Consider the following 19,425-nt stretch of genomic DNA (forward strand, 5'->3'; position numbering starts at 1 on the left):
TCACCACAAACACTCCAACATCCGTCCATAACACTCCACATTCCCCTCTCAGCACACCAGAAACACTCCGTCCGGCAGCAATGAGACACGTGATCATCTAACAAAGAGACATGAGTGATACGTAATTATGCCTGAAAATGCATTTTCAAATCAGACTTTTTATTTTAAAAAAGATCCAGAAGCAAAAGCTGAAGAAGTGTCAGTCAAACGGACCCTAAACTCACGGCGCAGTGCCGTTTACAACCTGAAGGGGGAGGAAAAGATTAGGAAATGGATCCGTGCCGCCCGCCGGAGAGATCACGTCCCAACTGAGCATTCTGCTAGACCAAACTTAATTTAATTAACGCTGTATACTTTAAACAATCCAATGTGAGCGCAGACGAGCAGAAACAGAGAATGTTGTGGATCAGTCCTGATCTAAGCAGATGAAACGCAACGTTAAAATCACGGAAAACCATTTTGCTCATGCACAAAATGTTGCATGGTACATGCATGATGAAAAACCACAAATAATCGATGATTTATGTAGCTATAACACCATTCTTTCACAGTTCGTTCACATGATTTAGTGGAATCAAAAACAGCTGTGATATTAATCCACAGAGATCATCATTTCAATTTTTTTTAAATGAGCTGCAGGTTGGTTTTTACTCTGAAGCTAAACAAAAACTGAGCGACAAAAACACAGAGTGAACCACAAACCCAATAAATGCAACTCAACATCATCTGCTCAACATGAACAAAGATCCTGTGCATTCTCTCAGCACACGTGAGGAAAATAACCACAATATTTATGTAGACTATTAGTAGAAATATTAACAAATTTGTAGAAAAAATGACTCAAATGACACTTGCTTTAAGTTTAAGTTAAAATGAAGCTAATGCACAGATTTAAGACTTCTTATGTTGAATATAGCAATGAAATACAACATTATAAAATGATATTATGAAATCAGTTTGATAATATTATTTTTACTCTAAAGCCTCTGGTCTCTCACTGAACAAATAGAGCGACAAAAACATACAGAATGAACCACAATACACCCAATAAATGCAACAGCATCTGCTCAGCATGAAAGAAAGATCCTGTGCATTGAGATTCTCTCAGCACACGTGAATTAAACACTCATGAGGAAACTAGCCACAACATTTATGTCGCTTATTAGTAGAAATATTCACAAATTTGCAGAAAAGATTACTCAAATGACACTTGCTTTACATTTAAGTTAAAATGAAGCTAATGCACAGATTTAAGACTTCTTATGTTGAATATAGCAATGAAATACAACATTATAAAATGATATTATGAAATCAGTTTGATAATATTATTTTTACTCTAAAGCCTCTGGTCTCTCACTGAGCAAACAGAGTGACAAAAACATACAGAATGAACCACAATACACCCAATAAATGCAACAGCATCTGCTCAGCATGAAAGAAAGATCCTGTGCATTGAGATTCTCTCAGCACACCTGAATTAAACGCTCATGAGGAAAATAGGCACAACATTTATGTCGACTATTAGTAGAAATATTTATGAATTTGCCGAAAAAATGACTCCGTTTGATAATATAATTTTTACTCTACAGCTTTTGGTCTCTCACTGAACAAACCAAGCGATGAAAACACACAGAATGAACCAGAAACCCAATAAATGCAACTCAACAGCATCTGCTCAACATGAACAAAGATCCTGTGCATTGAGATTCACTCAATGCACTTAATTAAACACTCATGAGGAAAATAGCCACTACATTTATGCCGACTATCAGTAGAAATATTTACGAATTTGCAGAAAAATGACTCTTGCTTTAAGTTTAAGTTAAAATAAAGCTAATGCACAGATTTAAGATGTCCAATCTTGAATATAACAATGAAATACGACATCATAAAATCAGTTTGATAATATTACTTTTACTCTAAAGCTTCTGGTCTCTTACTGAAAACATGAGTGGCGAAAACACACAGAATGAACCACAATACACCCAATAAATGCAACAGCATCTGCTCAGCATGAACAAAGATCCTGTGCATTGAGATTCACTCAGCACACATGAGGAAAATAGCCACAATATTTACAAATTTGCAGAAAAAATAACTCAAAGGACACTTGCTTTAAACAATGACGATAAAGTTAAAATGTTAAAGCTAATGCACAGATTTAAGACTTCTTATCTTGACTATAGCAATGAAACAACATCATAAAATCTGTTTGATAATATTATTTTTACTCTAAAGCTTCTGGTCTCTTACTGAACAAACCACGCGACAAAAACACACAGAATGAACCACAATACACCCAATAAATGCAACTAACAGCATCTGCTCAACATGAACAAAAATTCACTCAGCACACATTAAACGCTAATGAAGAAAATCCTTCAGAAATATTTCAATTATCACGTGAAAACAAACACACAACAGAGCTGTTTTAGCACATTTACTAACATCTCATTGCAATAACATTGCATTGCAATAAATACAAATAATATATAACTCAGATATCATTTGTGGCACATCACAAACATTTAAGAATTTTTTTTTTTTAAAAAGGGAACAGATTTCTAAATGGATTTTATAAATGTAAACTGTTCTAAATGAATAATGTGTGCAGTTGAATTAGTAAACAGTAATTCCTATATAATATCTCGTCAAATAATAATGATGCATTATTTAAATGATTAATAATAACTAATTGTGAACAGTAATGATAAATTATTATAAAAACATATTTTGAAGGGTTATTGTTATGTAAATATTAAATAAATATGATGCAAATAACTTAAATAGTTGTACAAATAATGTACAGTATTTAATAATATTAAAAAATAATATTGACAAAAACAAAATGAACTAGTCTCTAACAGTTGTTCTCTTGAACACTATACAACGCTGAAAGCCGGTTTCCAACCTGAACACACACACACACACACACACACACACACACACACACACACACACACACACACACACAGTGTGTGTAAGCATGTCTAATGGTATTCGTACATCCAAACTCAAACACAAGCGTGCGTCGGTGCCGTATGTGGCATTAATGAGTCACATGAGGCTGAAAGTGTTTCCCGTGTCAGAAACACCTGCGCTGGAACAACTCACGCTCGCACACACAACGCCAGACCCTCGCGGAAATCGGCCGCGATCACCTTCACAGAGACGAGCCGCCGGCCGTGTTTGAAAAGCGTCCCATCAGGACTCCATTATAGCGCGGCTCTCTCTGTCTTGCCTCTTAAAGAACTACAGCACAGTACCGTCAGGACGTCCCGCGGGGCGTCTGCTCCGCGCGCGAACATTCCAGCGTCATTAGCGGCGCATTAAACGGCCCGTCCGCGACACAATACGCACTCACACTCACGCGCTATTGTGCGGCCTCGCTGCCTTTTGACTGGAGAGTTAAAGCTCTGATCTGACTTTGTCCGACTGACAGGTGAAAAACATGCTTAACACTGTGACTTACTGAAGAGGGCAATCCGGGAGGAACTTTCCGAACCTTTTTCGTCTGGACTTCTAGAAAAAAACAAAACAAAGACAGACGATTGATGAGCAAACACTGATAGAAAACACAATGAACGCAGTTCAGGTTGTGACTGACAGTCTCTGACGAAAAAAAATAAAAGCATGTGCGATTTGGCCTGAAGGTTGACACCTATTGAAGCTTGGCACCTCAAGGCCTGAGGGTTGATGCATTGTTAAGAAAACACAAATAAAACGCACAAAAGAGAAAATCAATATTGCAGACAAGAAGAGATTAAAAAAATAAACGGAAACGTTTTCTTGAAGGACTTTAAGAATAAAAAAAGCAGTTGTTGATGTTGATGATGATGGTGGTTTTGGTGATGAAGGCTCACCCATGGAGTCGCTGTGAAGGGGTCGTCGGCGTGGGTTTCCTGCGTAATGCTGGTAATACTGTGAGCCCAGTTTGGTGGGCGACACCGTCTCCGGACTGACCATCCCCACCTCGCCTCCCATGAGACTCGACTGGACACAAACAAAGGCAGACAGATACATTAGAGGCACTCGATTAGGTTAAAACGCACAGAGAGGACACGATTAAATTAAAAAAAGAAAGACGCCACACATTCCTGGAGTTAAACACAAGCAGAGAAAGACGTCAGAGACTCCGACAGAAAACATCAGAGCGCTGCTTAACATTTTCAAGACGCTGTTTGTCAAAGATACACAGATTAGGCAGATATTAGATGAATAAATGTTTTAGAACAAATCGCTAGATTAAATGCTGCACAAGTAATAAAAATCTGGAAATGCCAACGAAAACATTCAACAGTGTTTTCCTTTTTATCATCTGTGAAACTTCTCCAGAATAAAATGTTTGAGCTGATGAGGTGATCATGATTTTATCAAAAAAAAAAATGACTGGAATATACAAACAGATGCTTGAAATGTCATATTTTGTGCTACAAAGGTGCTGCATTGCTGTGTTAAACACAATATTTTTTAAAAAGTTTAAAATGCCAATTTGAACTTTATTATTAAAGCCACAATTTGATCAAAAAATGGCAGGAATGTATAAACAGATGCATGAAATGACATATTTTGTGTTAAAAAGTGCTGCATTGTTGTATTAAACACACAATGCTTAAAAATGGCAATTCGATCTTATTAATTAACGCTACAATTTGATCAACAAATGGCAGAGATGTACAAATTGATGCTTGAAATGTCAATTGCATGCTAAAAGTATAATAAATGTTGGATTAAACACAATATTTAAAAAAAAAATACAAAATGCCTTTTTGGATCACAGATGTTGTGCTGTTTAAAAGAATTTGACATTCTTAATTTCATGGAAAAATGACAGGAAAATACAAACAGATGCTTGAAATGGTATATTTTGTGCTAAAAAAGAGCTGCATTGTTGTATTAAACACAATATTTAAAAATGCCAACTTGATCTTAATAATTAAGGCCACAATTTGATCAACAAATGGAAGAAATGTACAAACAGATGCTTGAAATGTCAATTTCATGCTAAAAGCATAATGCAATGTTGGATTAAACACAATATTTAAAAAAAAAAAAGTACAAAATGCCTTTTTGGATCACAGACGTTGTGCTGTTCAAAAGAATTTGACATTCTTAATTTCATCAAAAAATGAAAGAAATATACAAATAGATGATTGAAATGTCAATCTTGTGGTAAAAAAGTAATGCCATGTTGTGTTAAAGCATAAGTGTTTCAAAAAGCACAAATGCCTTTAATTAATTATAATAGATGTGACATTTAAAGACTATTTGACCTTCATAATTAGTCATATTTCATTAGAAATGATAGAAATGTACAAAAAGATGCTTGATATTTTATAATTATGTGCTAAAAAGGTATGCAATGTTGCATTAAAGCACATAATAATAATAAAAATCAAATAAAGGCCTTTTATTAAAAGTGTCATGTTTAAAAGACCATTTGACCTGCATAATTTTATCAAAAATGGCAGAAATATACAAACAGATGCTTGAAATGTCAATTTTGCGCTAAAAAAGTAATGCAATATGGTATTAAAGCACACAATATTTAGAACAAAATTAAAAAGGGACTTTAATTAAGATCATAAAAGTTATGACATCTGAAAGATGACTTTCATAATTAGTCTTAATTTCATTAAAAAATGATAGACATATACACAAAAATGCTTGAAAAGATGCTATAAAATGATGACATGTTGCATTAAAGTGCAAATAAAAGCCTATTAAATTAGGATTATAAAAGTTGTGATGTTTAAAAAATGTTTTGACCTTCATGATTAAAAAAAATGGCAGAAATATACAAACAGATGCTTGAAATGTCAGATTTGTGCTAAAAAAGTAATCCAATATGGTATTAAGGCACACAGTATTTAGAAAACAGTCAAAAAAGGTCTATAATTAAGATTATAAAAGTTAAAAATACCATTTGACCTTCATAATTTCATGAAAAAATGGCAGTAACATACAAAGAGATGCTTAAAACATACATCTTGTGCTAAAATGCAATGCAATATGATTTTAAAGGACACAGTATTTAGAAAAAAACAAAAGACTTAATACAATATAACCTTTATAATTAGTCATAATTTCATTAAAAATGATACAAATGTACAAAAAGATGTTTAAAAAGACGCTATAAAATGATGCCATGTTGCATTAAAGTGCAGAAACTATTTAAACATTTCAAATAAAGGCCTTTAATTAGGAATAATAAAAGTTGTGATGTTTAAAAGACCAATTGACCTTCATAATTAACGTCAAAAATAAAGAGAAATATACACACACGTGCTTAAAATGTCATAACTTTGGCTAAAAAAGTGATACAATATTGTATTAAAACACGCAATATTTAGAACAAAATTTAAAAAGGACTTCATTTAAAAAGAAAGACAATATGACCTTTATAATTAGTCTTAATGTCATTAAAAATGATAGAAATATACAAAAAGATGCTTGAAAAGATGCTATAAAATGATGCCATGTTGCATTAAAGTGCACAGAGTATTAAAAATGTTCAAATAAAGGCCTTTAATTAGGATTATAAACGTTATACAAACAAATATACAAACAGATGCTTGAAATATCAGTTTTGTGCTAAAAAAAGGAATCCAATATGGTATTAAAGCACACAGTGTTTAGAAAACAAAAAATAAAGGACTTTAATTAAGATCAAAAATAAAGACAAAAATATACACGCATGTACTTAGAATGTCATAACTTTGGCTAAAAAAAAGTGATGCAATATTGTATTAAAGCACACATTATTTAGAACAAAATTTAAAAAGGACTTCATCTAAAATCATAAAAGTTATGACAACTAAAAGACAATATGACCTTTATAATTAGTCTTAATGTCATTAAAAATGATAGAAATATACAAATAGATGCTTGAAAAGATGCTATAAAATGATGCCATGTTGCATTAAAGTGCATAGAGTATTAAAAATGTTCAAATAAAGGCCTTTAATTAGGATTATAAACGTTGTACAAACAAATTTACAAACAGATGCTTGAAATGTCAGTTTTGTGCTAAAAAAAAGTAATCCAATATGGAATTAAAGCACACAGTGTTTAGAAAAAACAAAACAAAGGACTTTAATTAAGATCAAAAGTAAAGACAAAAATATACACGCATGTACTTAGAATGTCATAACTTTGGCTAAAAAAGTGATGCAAAGCACACAATATTTCAAAAAACAGCCAAAAAGGTCTTTAATTAAGATTATAAAAAAATCAACTATGCAAATTCAGGAAGTTCAGACATCAATCCAGCATTCCTGTCAGTGTGTGTGTGTGTGTGTGTGTGTGTGTGTGTGTGTGTGACCCAGCGAAGCTCCAAAGCGAGTACACTTACCCCGCACAAACTCTTCCCATCATTACACTGTTCTCAGTTAACATTGTTCTGCTAATCAAGGCCAGTTAACGAGAGCTCGTTCGCTCATTCGCTCATTCACTCATTCGCTCGCTGGAGTTCTACGGAAGAAAAGAAAGGTAGCTGAAAGGAGAGAGGCGAACGGGTAGACGTTTGCCCCGCGTTCGGAAGTCTGATCCGGGAAGAGCGCGAGCCCCGGGTGCGAGACGTAACGTAAACTTCCTCCCGAACTTTTTAGGGACACTCGGGGGGTAACGTCCCGGGCCGGGGCTCATTAGAGGATGTGATAAAGTAGGGAGAATGTTTGCGCTGAGCTGAATTCAAATGACGGCAGCTCTCACAACAGACTTAGCGATGCTTGACTAGAGCCGCATTCACATGCAAAACAAGCTAAATAGGCCAATTACGTGGCGGCCCCTGGTCGCAGGCTTCCCCGCGGAGGAGAGCGGGGTCTGCCGCCTTTCACAGGCTAAAACAAAAGAGTCCTTGTCTTAAATAAGTCGCCCCCTCTCACAGTTAAGGAGGTTTTTTTTCTTGTGCAGGGGGGGACGCTAAAACAAAAGTGTCTCATTTTCCGCGGGACGGACGCTTTCTCCCGAGCGCGCCGTTGCCCGGCAACTACGGGCGGAGGAAGAAAGCCCGGCGCTCCCGCGGTGCCCGGCCCGGCGCGTTCCGCATGCCGAGTCTCATGCCCAGTTTCGGAGCCGGCTGGCACGGGTACCCAGCTGGCATCCAGAGGAAATATTAACAAAGATAAATGACACACACCTGAAGACGCCCGTGAAGGATTACCGGGCCGCATTAATAACAGCAGGCGCATGCTTGCGTGGCCACCAAATGATGATTGCGAGAAACCGAGAAGACATTAACGTAATTGGAAAAGTGCAACAAACAAAAATATGGGACAAAAGAGGAGAAACTGTGTGCATGAGAGAGAGAGAGATACGCAGAGGCTCCGTTGAGATCTCTGATATCTCTAACGCTTCAATGAGATCAAACCTCACAGATCTCGACAATGTCTCGCACTAAACTCACGCAAACAAAACTCCTCAAAATCTAAATATTGAGAAAATCATCTTTAAAGTTGTTCATATGAAGTCCTTAGCAATGCATGTTACTAATTAAAAATTATGTTTTGATATATTTATGGTACAAAATGTACAATATGTCTTCATGGAACATGATCTTTGCTTAATATCCTAATGATTTTGGCATAAAGCAAAATCTCTAAGAACTTTGTCTATTGAATCTCCTGAGTGCAACAGACAAAGTGAGTTTGTGAGTTTCAGAAGAGATCTCAACAGTGTCTCACACTAAGCTCATATTTGCAAAGATATCGAAGTTCATCATTATAGCAGGGAAATGGAAAATTTAACGTCTCAAATGTTTCTCCTAGAACACAATGAGATCAAAAAGAGAATAAAAAGAGTGTAAAATGTAATCTCACAGAGGAGACCTCAACAGTGTCTCGCACTAAGCTCATAACTGACCAAAGATGACTGCAATCAAAAAACAAAGTTATGTGCAGACAAAATAATCTTATTAGGTAAAAAAGAGATCTCATTAATGTCTTAAATGTTTCTCCTAGAACACAATGAGATTAAAAAGAGAATAAAAAGAGTGTAAAATTTAATCTCAGAAGAGATCTCAACAATGTCTCGCACTAAGCTCATATCTGCAAAGATACCAAAAACTGACCAAAGATGACTGCAATCAAAAAACAAAGTTATGTGCAGACAAAATAATCTTATTAGGTAAAAAAGAGATCTCATTAATGTCTTAAATGTTTCTCCTAGAACACAATGAGATTAAAAAGAGATCAACAAGACATTAAGTGGCTTGCTTGTCAAATGCATCTCCTGAGAAAAAGATCCTAGTAATATCACATGAGTTTCAGAAGAGAACTTAACAATGTCTCACACTAAGATCATATCTGCAAAGAAATTTTTCACTCTAAGCTCATACTTGCCAAGGCACAAGTAGACAATTCTCACAAACATCTTACAAATGAGATCTCCAGAGCTCATGTTTGCAAAGATACCAAAGACTGCAATCAAAAATAAAAAAAAGTTATGTGCAGACAAAGTTTCCTCAAACGTTTCTTCTAGACTAGAGATGTGAAACAGAGATTTTCAAGAGAAAAAGCCTCCCAGTAATCTCACTAAACAAAGGTACTTCAAAAACAGTCTCATTACTGAATGAAAATCGCAAATTAAATCTTTCTCTTTCGCTTCTCAAATGCTTCTTATGAGGAAAAAATACTCCTGTAACCCTACAGAAGAGACCTCAACAATGTCTCACTATACTGTAAACTCATATTTGCAAAGACACCAAAGACAAATGAGATATCTTTTATGCCTCAAATGTTTCTTCTAGAATGCAGTACGATTAAAAAGAGATTTAACAACGATGATGTGTCTCAAATTAAACTCATATTTGCAAAAATACCAAAGTTTGCAATCAAAAATCTAAATTAAATTATGTACATACAAAATAATCAAAATAAGATCTTTTTACTGTCTCTAAGGTTTCTCCTGAACCACAATGAGATTTAATAGAGAATAAGCAGAGATCAAGTGTCTGACATAAAGACGGTAATCTCAGATGTGTCTACTAGAGCTTCAGACGAGATCTCAACAGTGGCTCACATTTGTCAAGACATTTGCAATATGAATTTCAAAATGAAATTGTGTAAAGATGGAACATCTTTCAAAATACATGCATCTCAAAATAAAGCAAATGAAATCTCTTTGAGATCTCAAAAGTGTCTCAGGGAGAGCAATGAGATCAAATGGAGGTAAACTAAATCTCCTGCTTCCAAGATCATTCTAACTCCTCAGAAAAAGACTCTATTAATCAATTTTCTGTATATATATATATATATATATATATATATATATATATATATATATATATATTAGGGCCGGGACTTTAACGCGTTAATTTAGATTAATTAATTACACAAAAATAACGCGTTAAAATTTTTTAACGCATTTTAATCGCACTAAGTTTTGCACCGCGGAACGTTTCTCACTGGATGAGATTCGGCGGACCGATTATACTGGAGCACAAACTAGCGTTCAGACAAGCCAAAGAACTTATACCAAAGAAGCTGCGTCCGTCCTAAATAGTATTGAATGTCCCAAATCGTAGTATGTTTAAAAAGTATTCCAAAGATTCCCGGATGGTCTACTACTTAACGATCAATGCACACTCTTAACTGCTAATATTTCCCGCAACACACTGCGCCGTGAACGAGGATTCGATTAGAACTACAAACACGCATAAAAAGTGTTAAAAAACTACAAACATGGAGGATATACGCGACCAACGGACAGGTAGAGAAAGGGGTTTACGTGATAAATAATCAGTGTGTAACCTGATAAAAACTATTTTTTTAAATGTTATCCGCGTTATATTCCATGTGCAGCAACATTTATAATGATAGGTTTGGTCATTAACGTTTAAATGCATAATTAAGCAAACACAAGAGCAGAGTTCTCGGAATGAAAGACTCGTTAAAGAACGTGCCTCTTGCTACCCTATGCTTGCTACACTTAATGGCAATATTGCACTGGTCTGTTGGACTTGGTTGAACAAAAATAAACAATATTTTGTTGCTTAAGCTTATGTATTCAGTCATTATTCAATGGTATACTAAAAATCCATGTAAAAATCTTAATTCTCACTGTTCTCAGGTCAAATATTTGCATGCGATTAAAATGCGATTAATTTCGATTAATTAATTACAAAGCCTCTAATTAATTAGATTAAATTTTTTAATCGAGTCCCGGCCCTAATATATATATATAGTTTCAGAAGAGGTCTTAACAACGTCTCACACTAAGCTTATATTTGCTATAAATATATTTGCTATAAATATTTGCTATATTTGCTATAAGATATAAGTAGACATTTCTCACAAACATCCCACAAATGAGATCTCTTTAATGACTCATGATGAGATTAAAAAGAAATCTTGGAGCTGAGTTAATTGTCTAAGAAAAGACTCCAGTAATCTCATTGGTGTCTCCTAGAGCTTCAGACGAGATCTCAACAATGTCTCACACTAAGCTCAGAATTGTCAAGACATTTGCAATATGAATTTCAAAATTAAATTGTGTAAAGATGGAACATCTTTCAAAATACATGCATCTCAAAATAATGCAAATGAAATCTCTTTGAGATCTCAAAAGTGTCTCAGGGAGAGCAATGAGATCAAATGGAGGTAAACTAAATCTCCTGCTTCTAAGATCATTCTAACTCCTCAGAAAAAGACTCTATTAATCAATTTTCTGTATAGAGTTTCAGAAGAGGTCTTAACAACGTCTCACACTAAGCTTATATTTGCTAAGATATACAGTAAGTAGACATTTCTCACAAACATCCCACAAACGAGATCTCTTTAATGACTCATGATGAGATTAAAAAGAAATCTTGGAGCTGAGTTAAATGTTCTTAGAAAAGACTCAAGTAATCTCAACAATGCCTCACACTAAGCTCAGAATTGTCAAGACATTTGCAATATGAATTTCAAAATTAAATTGTGTAAAGATGGAATATGTTTCAAAATACATGTATGTATCTAAAAAAGAAATACAAATGAAATATCTTTGAGATCTCAAAAGTGTCTCAGGGAGAGCAATGAGATCAAATGGAGGTTAAACAGAAACTAAATCTGCTTCTAAAATCATTCTAACTCCTCAGAAAAAGACTCAATGAAATTTATTTTGTATGGAGATTTAGAAGAGATCTCAATTGAGTCTTTTGCTCAATATGAACTCATTCATTTCTCACCAATGATCTAAGCTTCGTCTTACAGCTCTAAACTCTCACCCGAAGGCAACTACTGACTCATTTGAGTCTGTTTTAATTCTCCTAGTAAACTTCTTAACAAAAGCACTTCAACTCAACTCTCTTGAGAAATGAGAGAGCAACCTCTGAGCAATAAAACTTTCAGGGGAGGAAGACCGAGTCAGAGAAACACAGCAGTGAGATGGATGTTGGCCGCGTGAAAGAAGGAGTGCAGAGGGAAGCAGGGAGGCTAAAAAGAGCAGGAGGCCTGAAGCAGATGAATGAGGACCCCCGCGAGCATCCATCTCCTCGGGTCGGTCCATGCTAAATGGCCCGCGGTCTGCGGGTCTGGCGGACCCACGGGGGGCCCCGTTCCCCTCGGACCCACGGCCCTCAGACGCCCATGAGATTTGGCCACGGCGGGCCACCGTAGACGAAGCCCACCCCGCCGATAAACTACAGCCAAACTCACAGAACATCAGAAATCTCTCCTTCCCAGCGACCGAGAGAGATCAAACCTGAAACTAATGAGTGCAGACAGCAGCACCACAGGAGAAACCACCGCACCGTCATCAGCATCCACTTTAAAGAGTCTTTCTTACTTACGTCACATGAGCTGTGTTTGCTCTATATCTGAACAAATGTGCAGAGAAACAAAGCACACTGGATATTGAAGTTGGGTAGTTTACCCAAAACCATCATTTTGTCAACATTTGCTCGTCCATGTGTTTATTTCTTAGACAAAACACACATTAAAAATATAATGAAAGCCAATGGGGTCCAAAACAACAGTGAGACACTGTTTAAAATATCTCCTTTCTGGGTGAATAAATGATGAAAGAAAGTAATAAAAATCACAATCTCAAAAAATAAATAAATATAATATATAATAAATATATATAAAAAATAGAAACATATGTAATTGTAATTACAAATTTTGAATATACAGTTGAGGTCAAAAGTTTACACACCCCTTTCAGAATCTGCAAAATGTTAATGATTTTACCAGAATAAAAGGGATCATACAAAATGCATGTTACTGTTTATTTAGTACTGACCTGAATAAGATATTTCACATAAAAGATGTTTACATATAGTCCACAAGAGAAAATAATAGTGTTGATTCTTGATTCTTAATACTGTGCTGTTACGAGAATGATCCACAGCTGTGTTTTTTGTTTGGTGATAGTTGTTCATGAGTCCCTTGTTTGTCCTGAACAGTTAAACTGCCTGCTGTTCTTCAGAAAAATCCTTCAGGTCCCAAAAATTCTTTGGTTTTCCAGCATTTTTGTGTATTTGAACCCTTTCCAACAATGACTGTATGATTTTGAGATCTATCTTTTCACACTGAGGACAACTGAGGGACTCCTATGCAACTATTACAGAAGGTTCAAACACTCACTGATGCTCCAGAAGGAAAAACCATGATTAAGAGCTGGGGGTGAAAACTTTTGAACAGAATGGAGATATGTACGTTTTTGTTATTTTGTCTATTATTTGTCTTTTTTCATTTAGTACTGCCATTCAGAATCTACAGAAGATAGTTACATGTTTCCCAGAAGACACAATAAGTTAAATTTACCCAGATCTTCAAATACCAAAAGTTTTCACCCCCTGGCAATCAAGTCTTGTTTCCAGCCAAAAATAAAGTAAAAATTATTGTCTTGTTTTCAGAAAAGAGAAGTTAAAAAATTAAGTGAATTTTTGCCTGAAACAAGCAAAATAATCTACCACTGGGGTAAGCAAAATAATCTAGTTTTCTTCTTGAAATAAGACTATTTTGCTTACCCCACTGGCAAATTATTTTGCATGCTTTAAGTAAAAACGCACTTAATTTTGATACATTTTTCCTGAAAACAAGACAATAATTTTCACTATTTTCGACTTCAACTGTATATACAGCATTTGCTTTGCTATTATTGGTTAATATCATTTCCCCACCCACTCAGCTTTAATTACATCAGCAGAGAAAGTCAAGCTAAGAAAGTGATTAAAATTTGAATAAAAGCAGCTTTTTAATTGGACTAAATGAACACATTTGCATTGGATGTCAATGCAACAAGTGACTCAACATTTGCAATAATTGTGCACAATAAATTTAAGTAGCAAATGACATATTTTCATCAAAATGAGTGAATTTGAAGTGCGTATAAAATGTAAAATTCAATGTCTTTGTTTCTGGTGCTGCGGTTGAACTCAAATGATGCATTAACAGCTGTGTTCATCCATAATTCCTCTGTTTCAGTGTGTTACAGACCGACAGAGACCGTATATGACACCTGAACTCATGAGGATCGGAGAATGTGTGTGTGTGTGTGTGTGTGTGTGTGTGTGTGTGTGTGTGTGTGTGTGTGTGTGTGTACAGGTGTGCTGTTCTGTGTTCTGATAATTAATGGCTGGAGGAGACGCTCACATGCATCAGTTTCCTCCTGCAGAGCTCTGACACGTGTGTGTGTGTGTGTGTGTGTGTGTGTGTGTGTGTGTGTGTGTGTGTGTTTTGGGAAGTAACGGCGGGGGATTCAGCTCGGACTGTGTGCGTAAAGGTGGATTAGTTCACCGCGCACACACACACACACACACACACACACACACACACACAGAGTCTCTGCTGTGTCATCACTGCTCCTCGGGAGCAGCTGAGACAGTTCTCTGACCTTTGACCCCTGCTCTGCGGGACGCGCTCATCACTGCCTCATTACTCAGTGCTGAGTGTGTGTGTGTCTGTGTGTGTGTGTGTGTGTGTGTGTGTGTGTGTGTGTGTGTGTGTGTGTGTGTGATGGCATTCCAGAGCAGTGTGAACATTTCATCATCATCATCATCCTCAGAATGCAATACTAGCCCACTGCATACTGCAACTATTTAAAACATTTCCCAAGATCACAAAGTCAGAAAACGTCTCGGGTTACGTATGTAACCTTAGTTCCCTGAGGGAACGAGACGCCGCGTCTGGAAACGCTATGGGGAACGCCATTGGCGGGCCGCACTCTGAATCATGTCTAACAACCAATGAAATGACGGGGGTGACGTCAGAGGCGCGGTGACGTCATCAGCCAGGAAGTATAAAGCACGTGCGTTTGACGCCCGCGGCAGCTCTTAAAGGAATGAAGCGAGCGCCGCAGGGTGCGGGAATTATGGTCCGAGACGCGGCGTCTCGTTCCCTCAGGGAACTAAGGTTACATACGTAACCCGAGACGTTCCCTTCCGGGAACTCGAGCCGCGTCTGGAAACGCTATGGGGAACGAGACTACCAACGCCCCCATAATTTCCACACCTTGCGCTGTGTCAGGAAAAACAAGGTGGAAAGAGAAGGAGCCCTTGTCTAGCATTCCGCGGACAAGAAGGCCCTGTGGTCCTCGGCCCTCGGGCACACGAGGATAGGTAGTCTTCCTCTGTCTGGTCGCCAGCCAGAGCGAGAGGTACTCGGCGGCCCTCAGGCACACGCAGAGTCTTAGTCCGTTGTCTGGGAACAGCCAGCACAAGAGGGACTGAAATGACCATTGTCTGTACGGACAAGTGGGAGAGATCCTCGGTCCTCGGACCCACGAGGATAGTAAGATCGACCTCAGGAGTATTCCTCGGCCCTCGGGCTCACGAGGAAAGGGTAGTCCTTTGTCTGGGGTTCTGCCAGAACAAGAGGGACCCAAGGCTCGGCCTGGTGCTCTGCCAGGACGCGAGAAGATAAGCCTTTGTCAAGCCTAAGCGGACAAGAGGGCACTGCAGCATCCCGGCCCTCGGGCACACGGGAAGAGCAGTATGGGCCTCCGCCTGGTAGCCAGCCAGTGTGGGAGGCACTCCTCGGCCCTCAGGCAGACGAGGAGTCTTAATCCTTGGTCTGGGAAGAGCCAGAACCAGAGGGATCGAATTTACGCCCAGTCTGGTAGTCTTGCCAGAACGTGGGGAAGATAAACCCTTGTCTAGTGTTCTACGGACAGGAGGGTGATAGGATCCTCGGCCCTCGGGCTCACGAGGATGAAGTTCTCAACCTTCGCTACGCATTGAAAGGTGCAGAGGGAGAAATGGACCTCAGCCAGGTGGTCCACCTCTGTCTGGTCGCCAGCCAGAGCGAGAGGTACTCCTCGGCCCTCGGGCTCACGAGGAGAGGGTAGTCCATTGTCTGGGGTACTGCCAGAGCAAGAGGGACTCAAGGCTCGGCCTGGTGCTCCGCCAGGGACGCGAGAAGATAAGCCTTTGTCTAGCCTAAGCGGACAACAGGACACTGCGCTCCCGGCCCTCGGGCACACGGGGAGGACAGTATGGGCCTCTGCCTGGTAGCCAGCCAGAGCATGAGGCACTCCTCGGCCTTATTGAAGGCAGACGAGGAGTCTTAGTCCGTGGTCTGGAGAAAGCCAGAAACCAGAGGGACCGAATTACACTCGGTCTGGTGAATTTGCCAGAACGCGAGGGAAATGGACCATTGTCTAGCATTCCGCGGACAAGAGGGTTGTAAGATGCTCGAAGCGGAGCTTCTGGAGAGCGGAGGTTCCGTAGAGTATTCTCCGAAAGGGAGGAAATCTCAACGCTCAATCCTACAGCTCTTAAGAGTGAGGTCTCAAATAACCCTTCCGTGAGGGGAGACCTGACTACACTCACGCTAGTAACGAGGGTAAGAGCAGACCTTCTACTTGGCTTCGTGAAAATGCAAGGTGTACTCCTCGGGCCCTCGGGCACGCGAGGAGTCTTAGTCCGTTGTCTGGGAGGGCCAGAACAAGAGGGACCGACCCATAGTCTCTTAGCCTTGCTGAGTCCGTAAGCCATATAGAGAAGTATTCCTCGGCCCTCAGGCACTCGAGGAGTCTTAGTCCTTTGTCTGCGAAGCGCCAGAGCAAGAGGGACTAGATGAATTCGGCCTGGTAATCTTGCCAGGGCTTGAGAGAGGACCTTTGTCTAGCTTTCTACTGACAAGAGGTGATATGATCCCCGGCCCTCAGGCCCACGGGGAATAGTAGTCCTTTGTCTGGAGTTTGCCAGCACACGAAGGACCTCGGATAGAGGTATTGTGATCCTCGGCCCTCAGGCACGCGAGGATCAGAAAGCGCTCCTCGGCCCTCAGGCACGCGAGGAGGACGGCGATTAGCGACTTCTTATTCTTAGATAAAGAATGCGCCTCAAGAAGTCTTCTCCTGGCTAGGGAGATGGCTGATTTTAGTGGCTTTGCTCTAGGACGGATGAGCCTGGGGCGGCTCTGAGGTCGATATGATAAAACCTGACAAACGTCAGGGGCGAGGACCAACCCGCAGCGTTGCAGATGTCCTGGATGGGAACACCTGCAGTCAGAGCTTTCGAGGCTGAGAGGCCTCGAGTAGAGTGAGCCTTGACTCCGACAGGTGACGGCAGACCAGAGGACTCGTAAGCAGTAGATATGGCATCAAGGATCCATCTACTGATAGTAGGTTTAGCAGCTGGGAGGCCCCTCTTTGGAGGGCCGTAGCAGACAAACAGCTGATCAGATTTGCGCCACAGGGCAGCTCTGTGGACATACGCATCTAAGGCTCTGACTGGGCCACATGCAGTTGAACTTCCTGTGATCTGGCTCCAGGAAAGGAGGAGGATAGAACGCTTGTAGCGTGATAGGCTGTGGTGCTAGGGACGGGACCTTCGGTACGTACCCAACTCTAGGGTAGAGAAATGCTTTGGCCATACCAGGGGCAAAGTCAAGATGAGAAGGGGCCACAGAAAGGGCCTGAAGGTCCCCTACTCTCTTTAGAGAGGTAAGGGCTATCAAGAGCGCTGTCTTAATGGTAAGCACGCGGTCTGATATCTCCTCTATGGGCTCAAAGGGAGGCTTACATAGAGCTTCTAGCACGACAGCCAGGTCCCACGTGGGAACCTTTGGCTGCACTCGAGGCCTCAACCTGAGTGCAGCTGCGGAGGAAACGGATGACCAGGGGGCTTTTGCCCACTGAGAGGCCACCGAGAGGGGCGTGGAAGGCAGATATAGCCGCCACGTACACCTTCAGGGTGGAGTGAGCTAGCCCCGCGGAAAGGCGAGTTTGTAGGAACTCCAGAACTGTACCGACTGGGCAGTTGACTGGGTCGAAGTGGTGTTCGTAGCACCATTTAACAAACAGGTTCCACTTAAGGCCATAAAGTTTCCTCGTAGAGGGAGCTCTGGATTGGAGAAGGGGTCTCAACAACCTCGGTTGAGAGACCGGGCTTCTAGGAGTTGTGCCCCCTCAGGGGCCACACCCATAACTTCCACCTCTCTGGGTGGGGGTGGCAAATTGCGCCCCCAGCCTGAGAGAGAAGGTCCCTCCTGACGGGAATCTCCCACGGAGAGCCGTCGAGGAGGGAGATTAGGTCCGAGAACCATACTCGGGCCGGCCAATACGGGGCTATTAGCAGCAGCCGTACTTGGAACCGGCGCACTCTTTCCAGAACTCCTGGGAGCAGAGCGATCGGGGGAAAGGCGTACAGACGAAGCCTCGGCCACGTCTGTGCCATAGCGTCCAGTCCGAGAGGAGCTGGAGGAGCTAGAGAATACCAGAGGGGACATTGCGATGACTCTCGAGTCGCAAAGAGGTCCACCTGAGCCTGGCCAAATTTGCTCCAGATCTGCTTCACTACTGCTGGGTGAAGCATCCATTCCCCGGGCCTCGGCCCCTGCCTCGACAGGACGTCTGCTCCCACATTTAGACGTCCGGGAATATGGACGGCTCTCAGGGAGAGAAGTTTTCCTTGAGACCAAAGGAGGATCCAATACGCTAACTTGAACAAAGGTCGTGAGCGGGTCCCTCCTTGATGGTTTATATAATAAACTACCGCGGTGCTGTCTGTACGGACTAACACGTGGCGATTTCTTAGGTCTGGAAGGAAATGCTTCAGGGCCTGGAACACTGCTAACATCTCTAGGCAATTTATGTGCCAGGAGAGGTGGCGTGGGCTCCACAGGCCTCGGGCTGAGCGGCCACTCATGACCGCTCCCCATCCAGTGAGGGATGCATCTGTTGCAAGTGTGACGGGGCAACGAGGAGCTCCCAACACTGGGCCCTGAGAGAGGAACCAGGGTTTTTTCCACATGGCCAAGGCACGTAGGCAACGCCGCGTGACCTTGATCTTGCGAAATGGGTTTCCCCTCGGGGAGAACCCCCTGGTTTTGAGCCACCACTGTAGTGGCCTCATGTGCAGCAGTCCAAAAGGTATCACGTTGGATGCAGCTGCCATAAGGCCTAACAGTACTTGGAACTGTTTGACAGTGAGTGACTGGCCTAGCTTGACCGCATTTACTGCAGTAAGGATCGACTCGATCCGTGCAGGTGACA

At 40.4% G+C, this 19,425-nt stretch overlaps 2 protein-coding genes across 2 annotated transcripts in view; one reads left to right on the plus strand and one right to left on the minus strand.

Moving 5' to 3' along the window:
- LOC141292115 (transcription factor 4-like) overlaps positions 1–19,425 on the plus strand; it is a 360,731-nt gene that overhangs the window by 270,166 nt on the left and 71,140 nt on the right. The window lies entirely within an intron of this gene.
- Positions 1–19,425, minus strand: part of LOC141292845 (transcription factor 4-like) — a 110,695-nt gene that overhangs the window by 75,336 nt on the left and 15,934 nt on the right. The window contains exons 8-9 of the mRNA XM_073824906.1: positions 3,864–3,993; positions 3,473–3,522 (exon numbers count right to left, since the gene is read on the minus strand). Coding sequence (XP_073681007.1) covers positions 3,473–3,522; positions 3,864–3,993 — 180 coding nt within the window. The remainder of the gene's footprint in view (positions 1–3,472; positions 3,523–3,863; positions 3,994–19,425) is intronic.

The sequence above is a fragment of the Garra rufa genome, chromosome 19 (assembly GCF_049309525.1).
Source record: "Garra rufa chromosome 19, GarRuf1.0, whole genome shotgun sequence".
Classification (NCBI taxonomy): domain Eukaryota; kingdom Metazoa; phylum Chordata; class Actinopteri; order Cypriniformes; family Cyprinidae; genus Garra; species Garra rufa.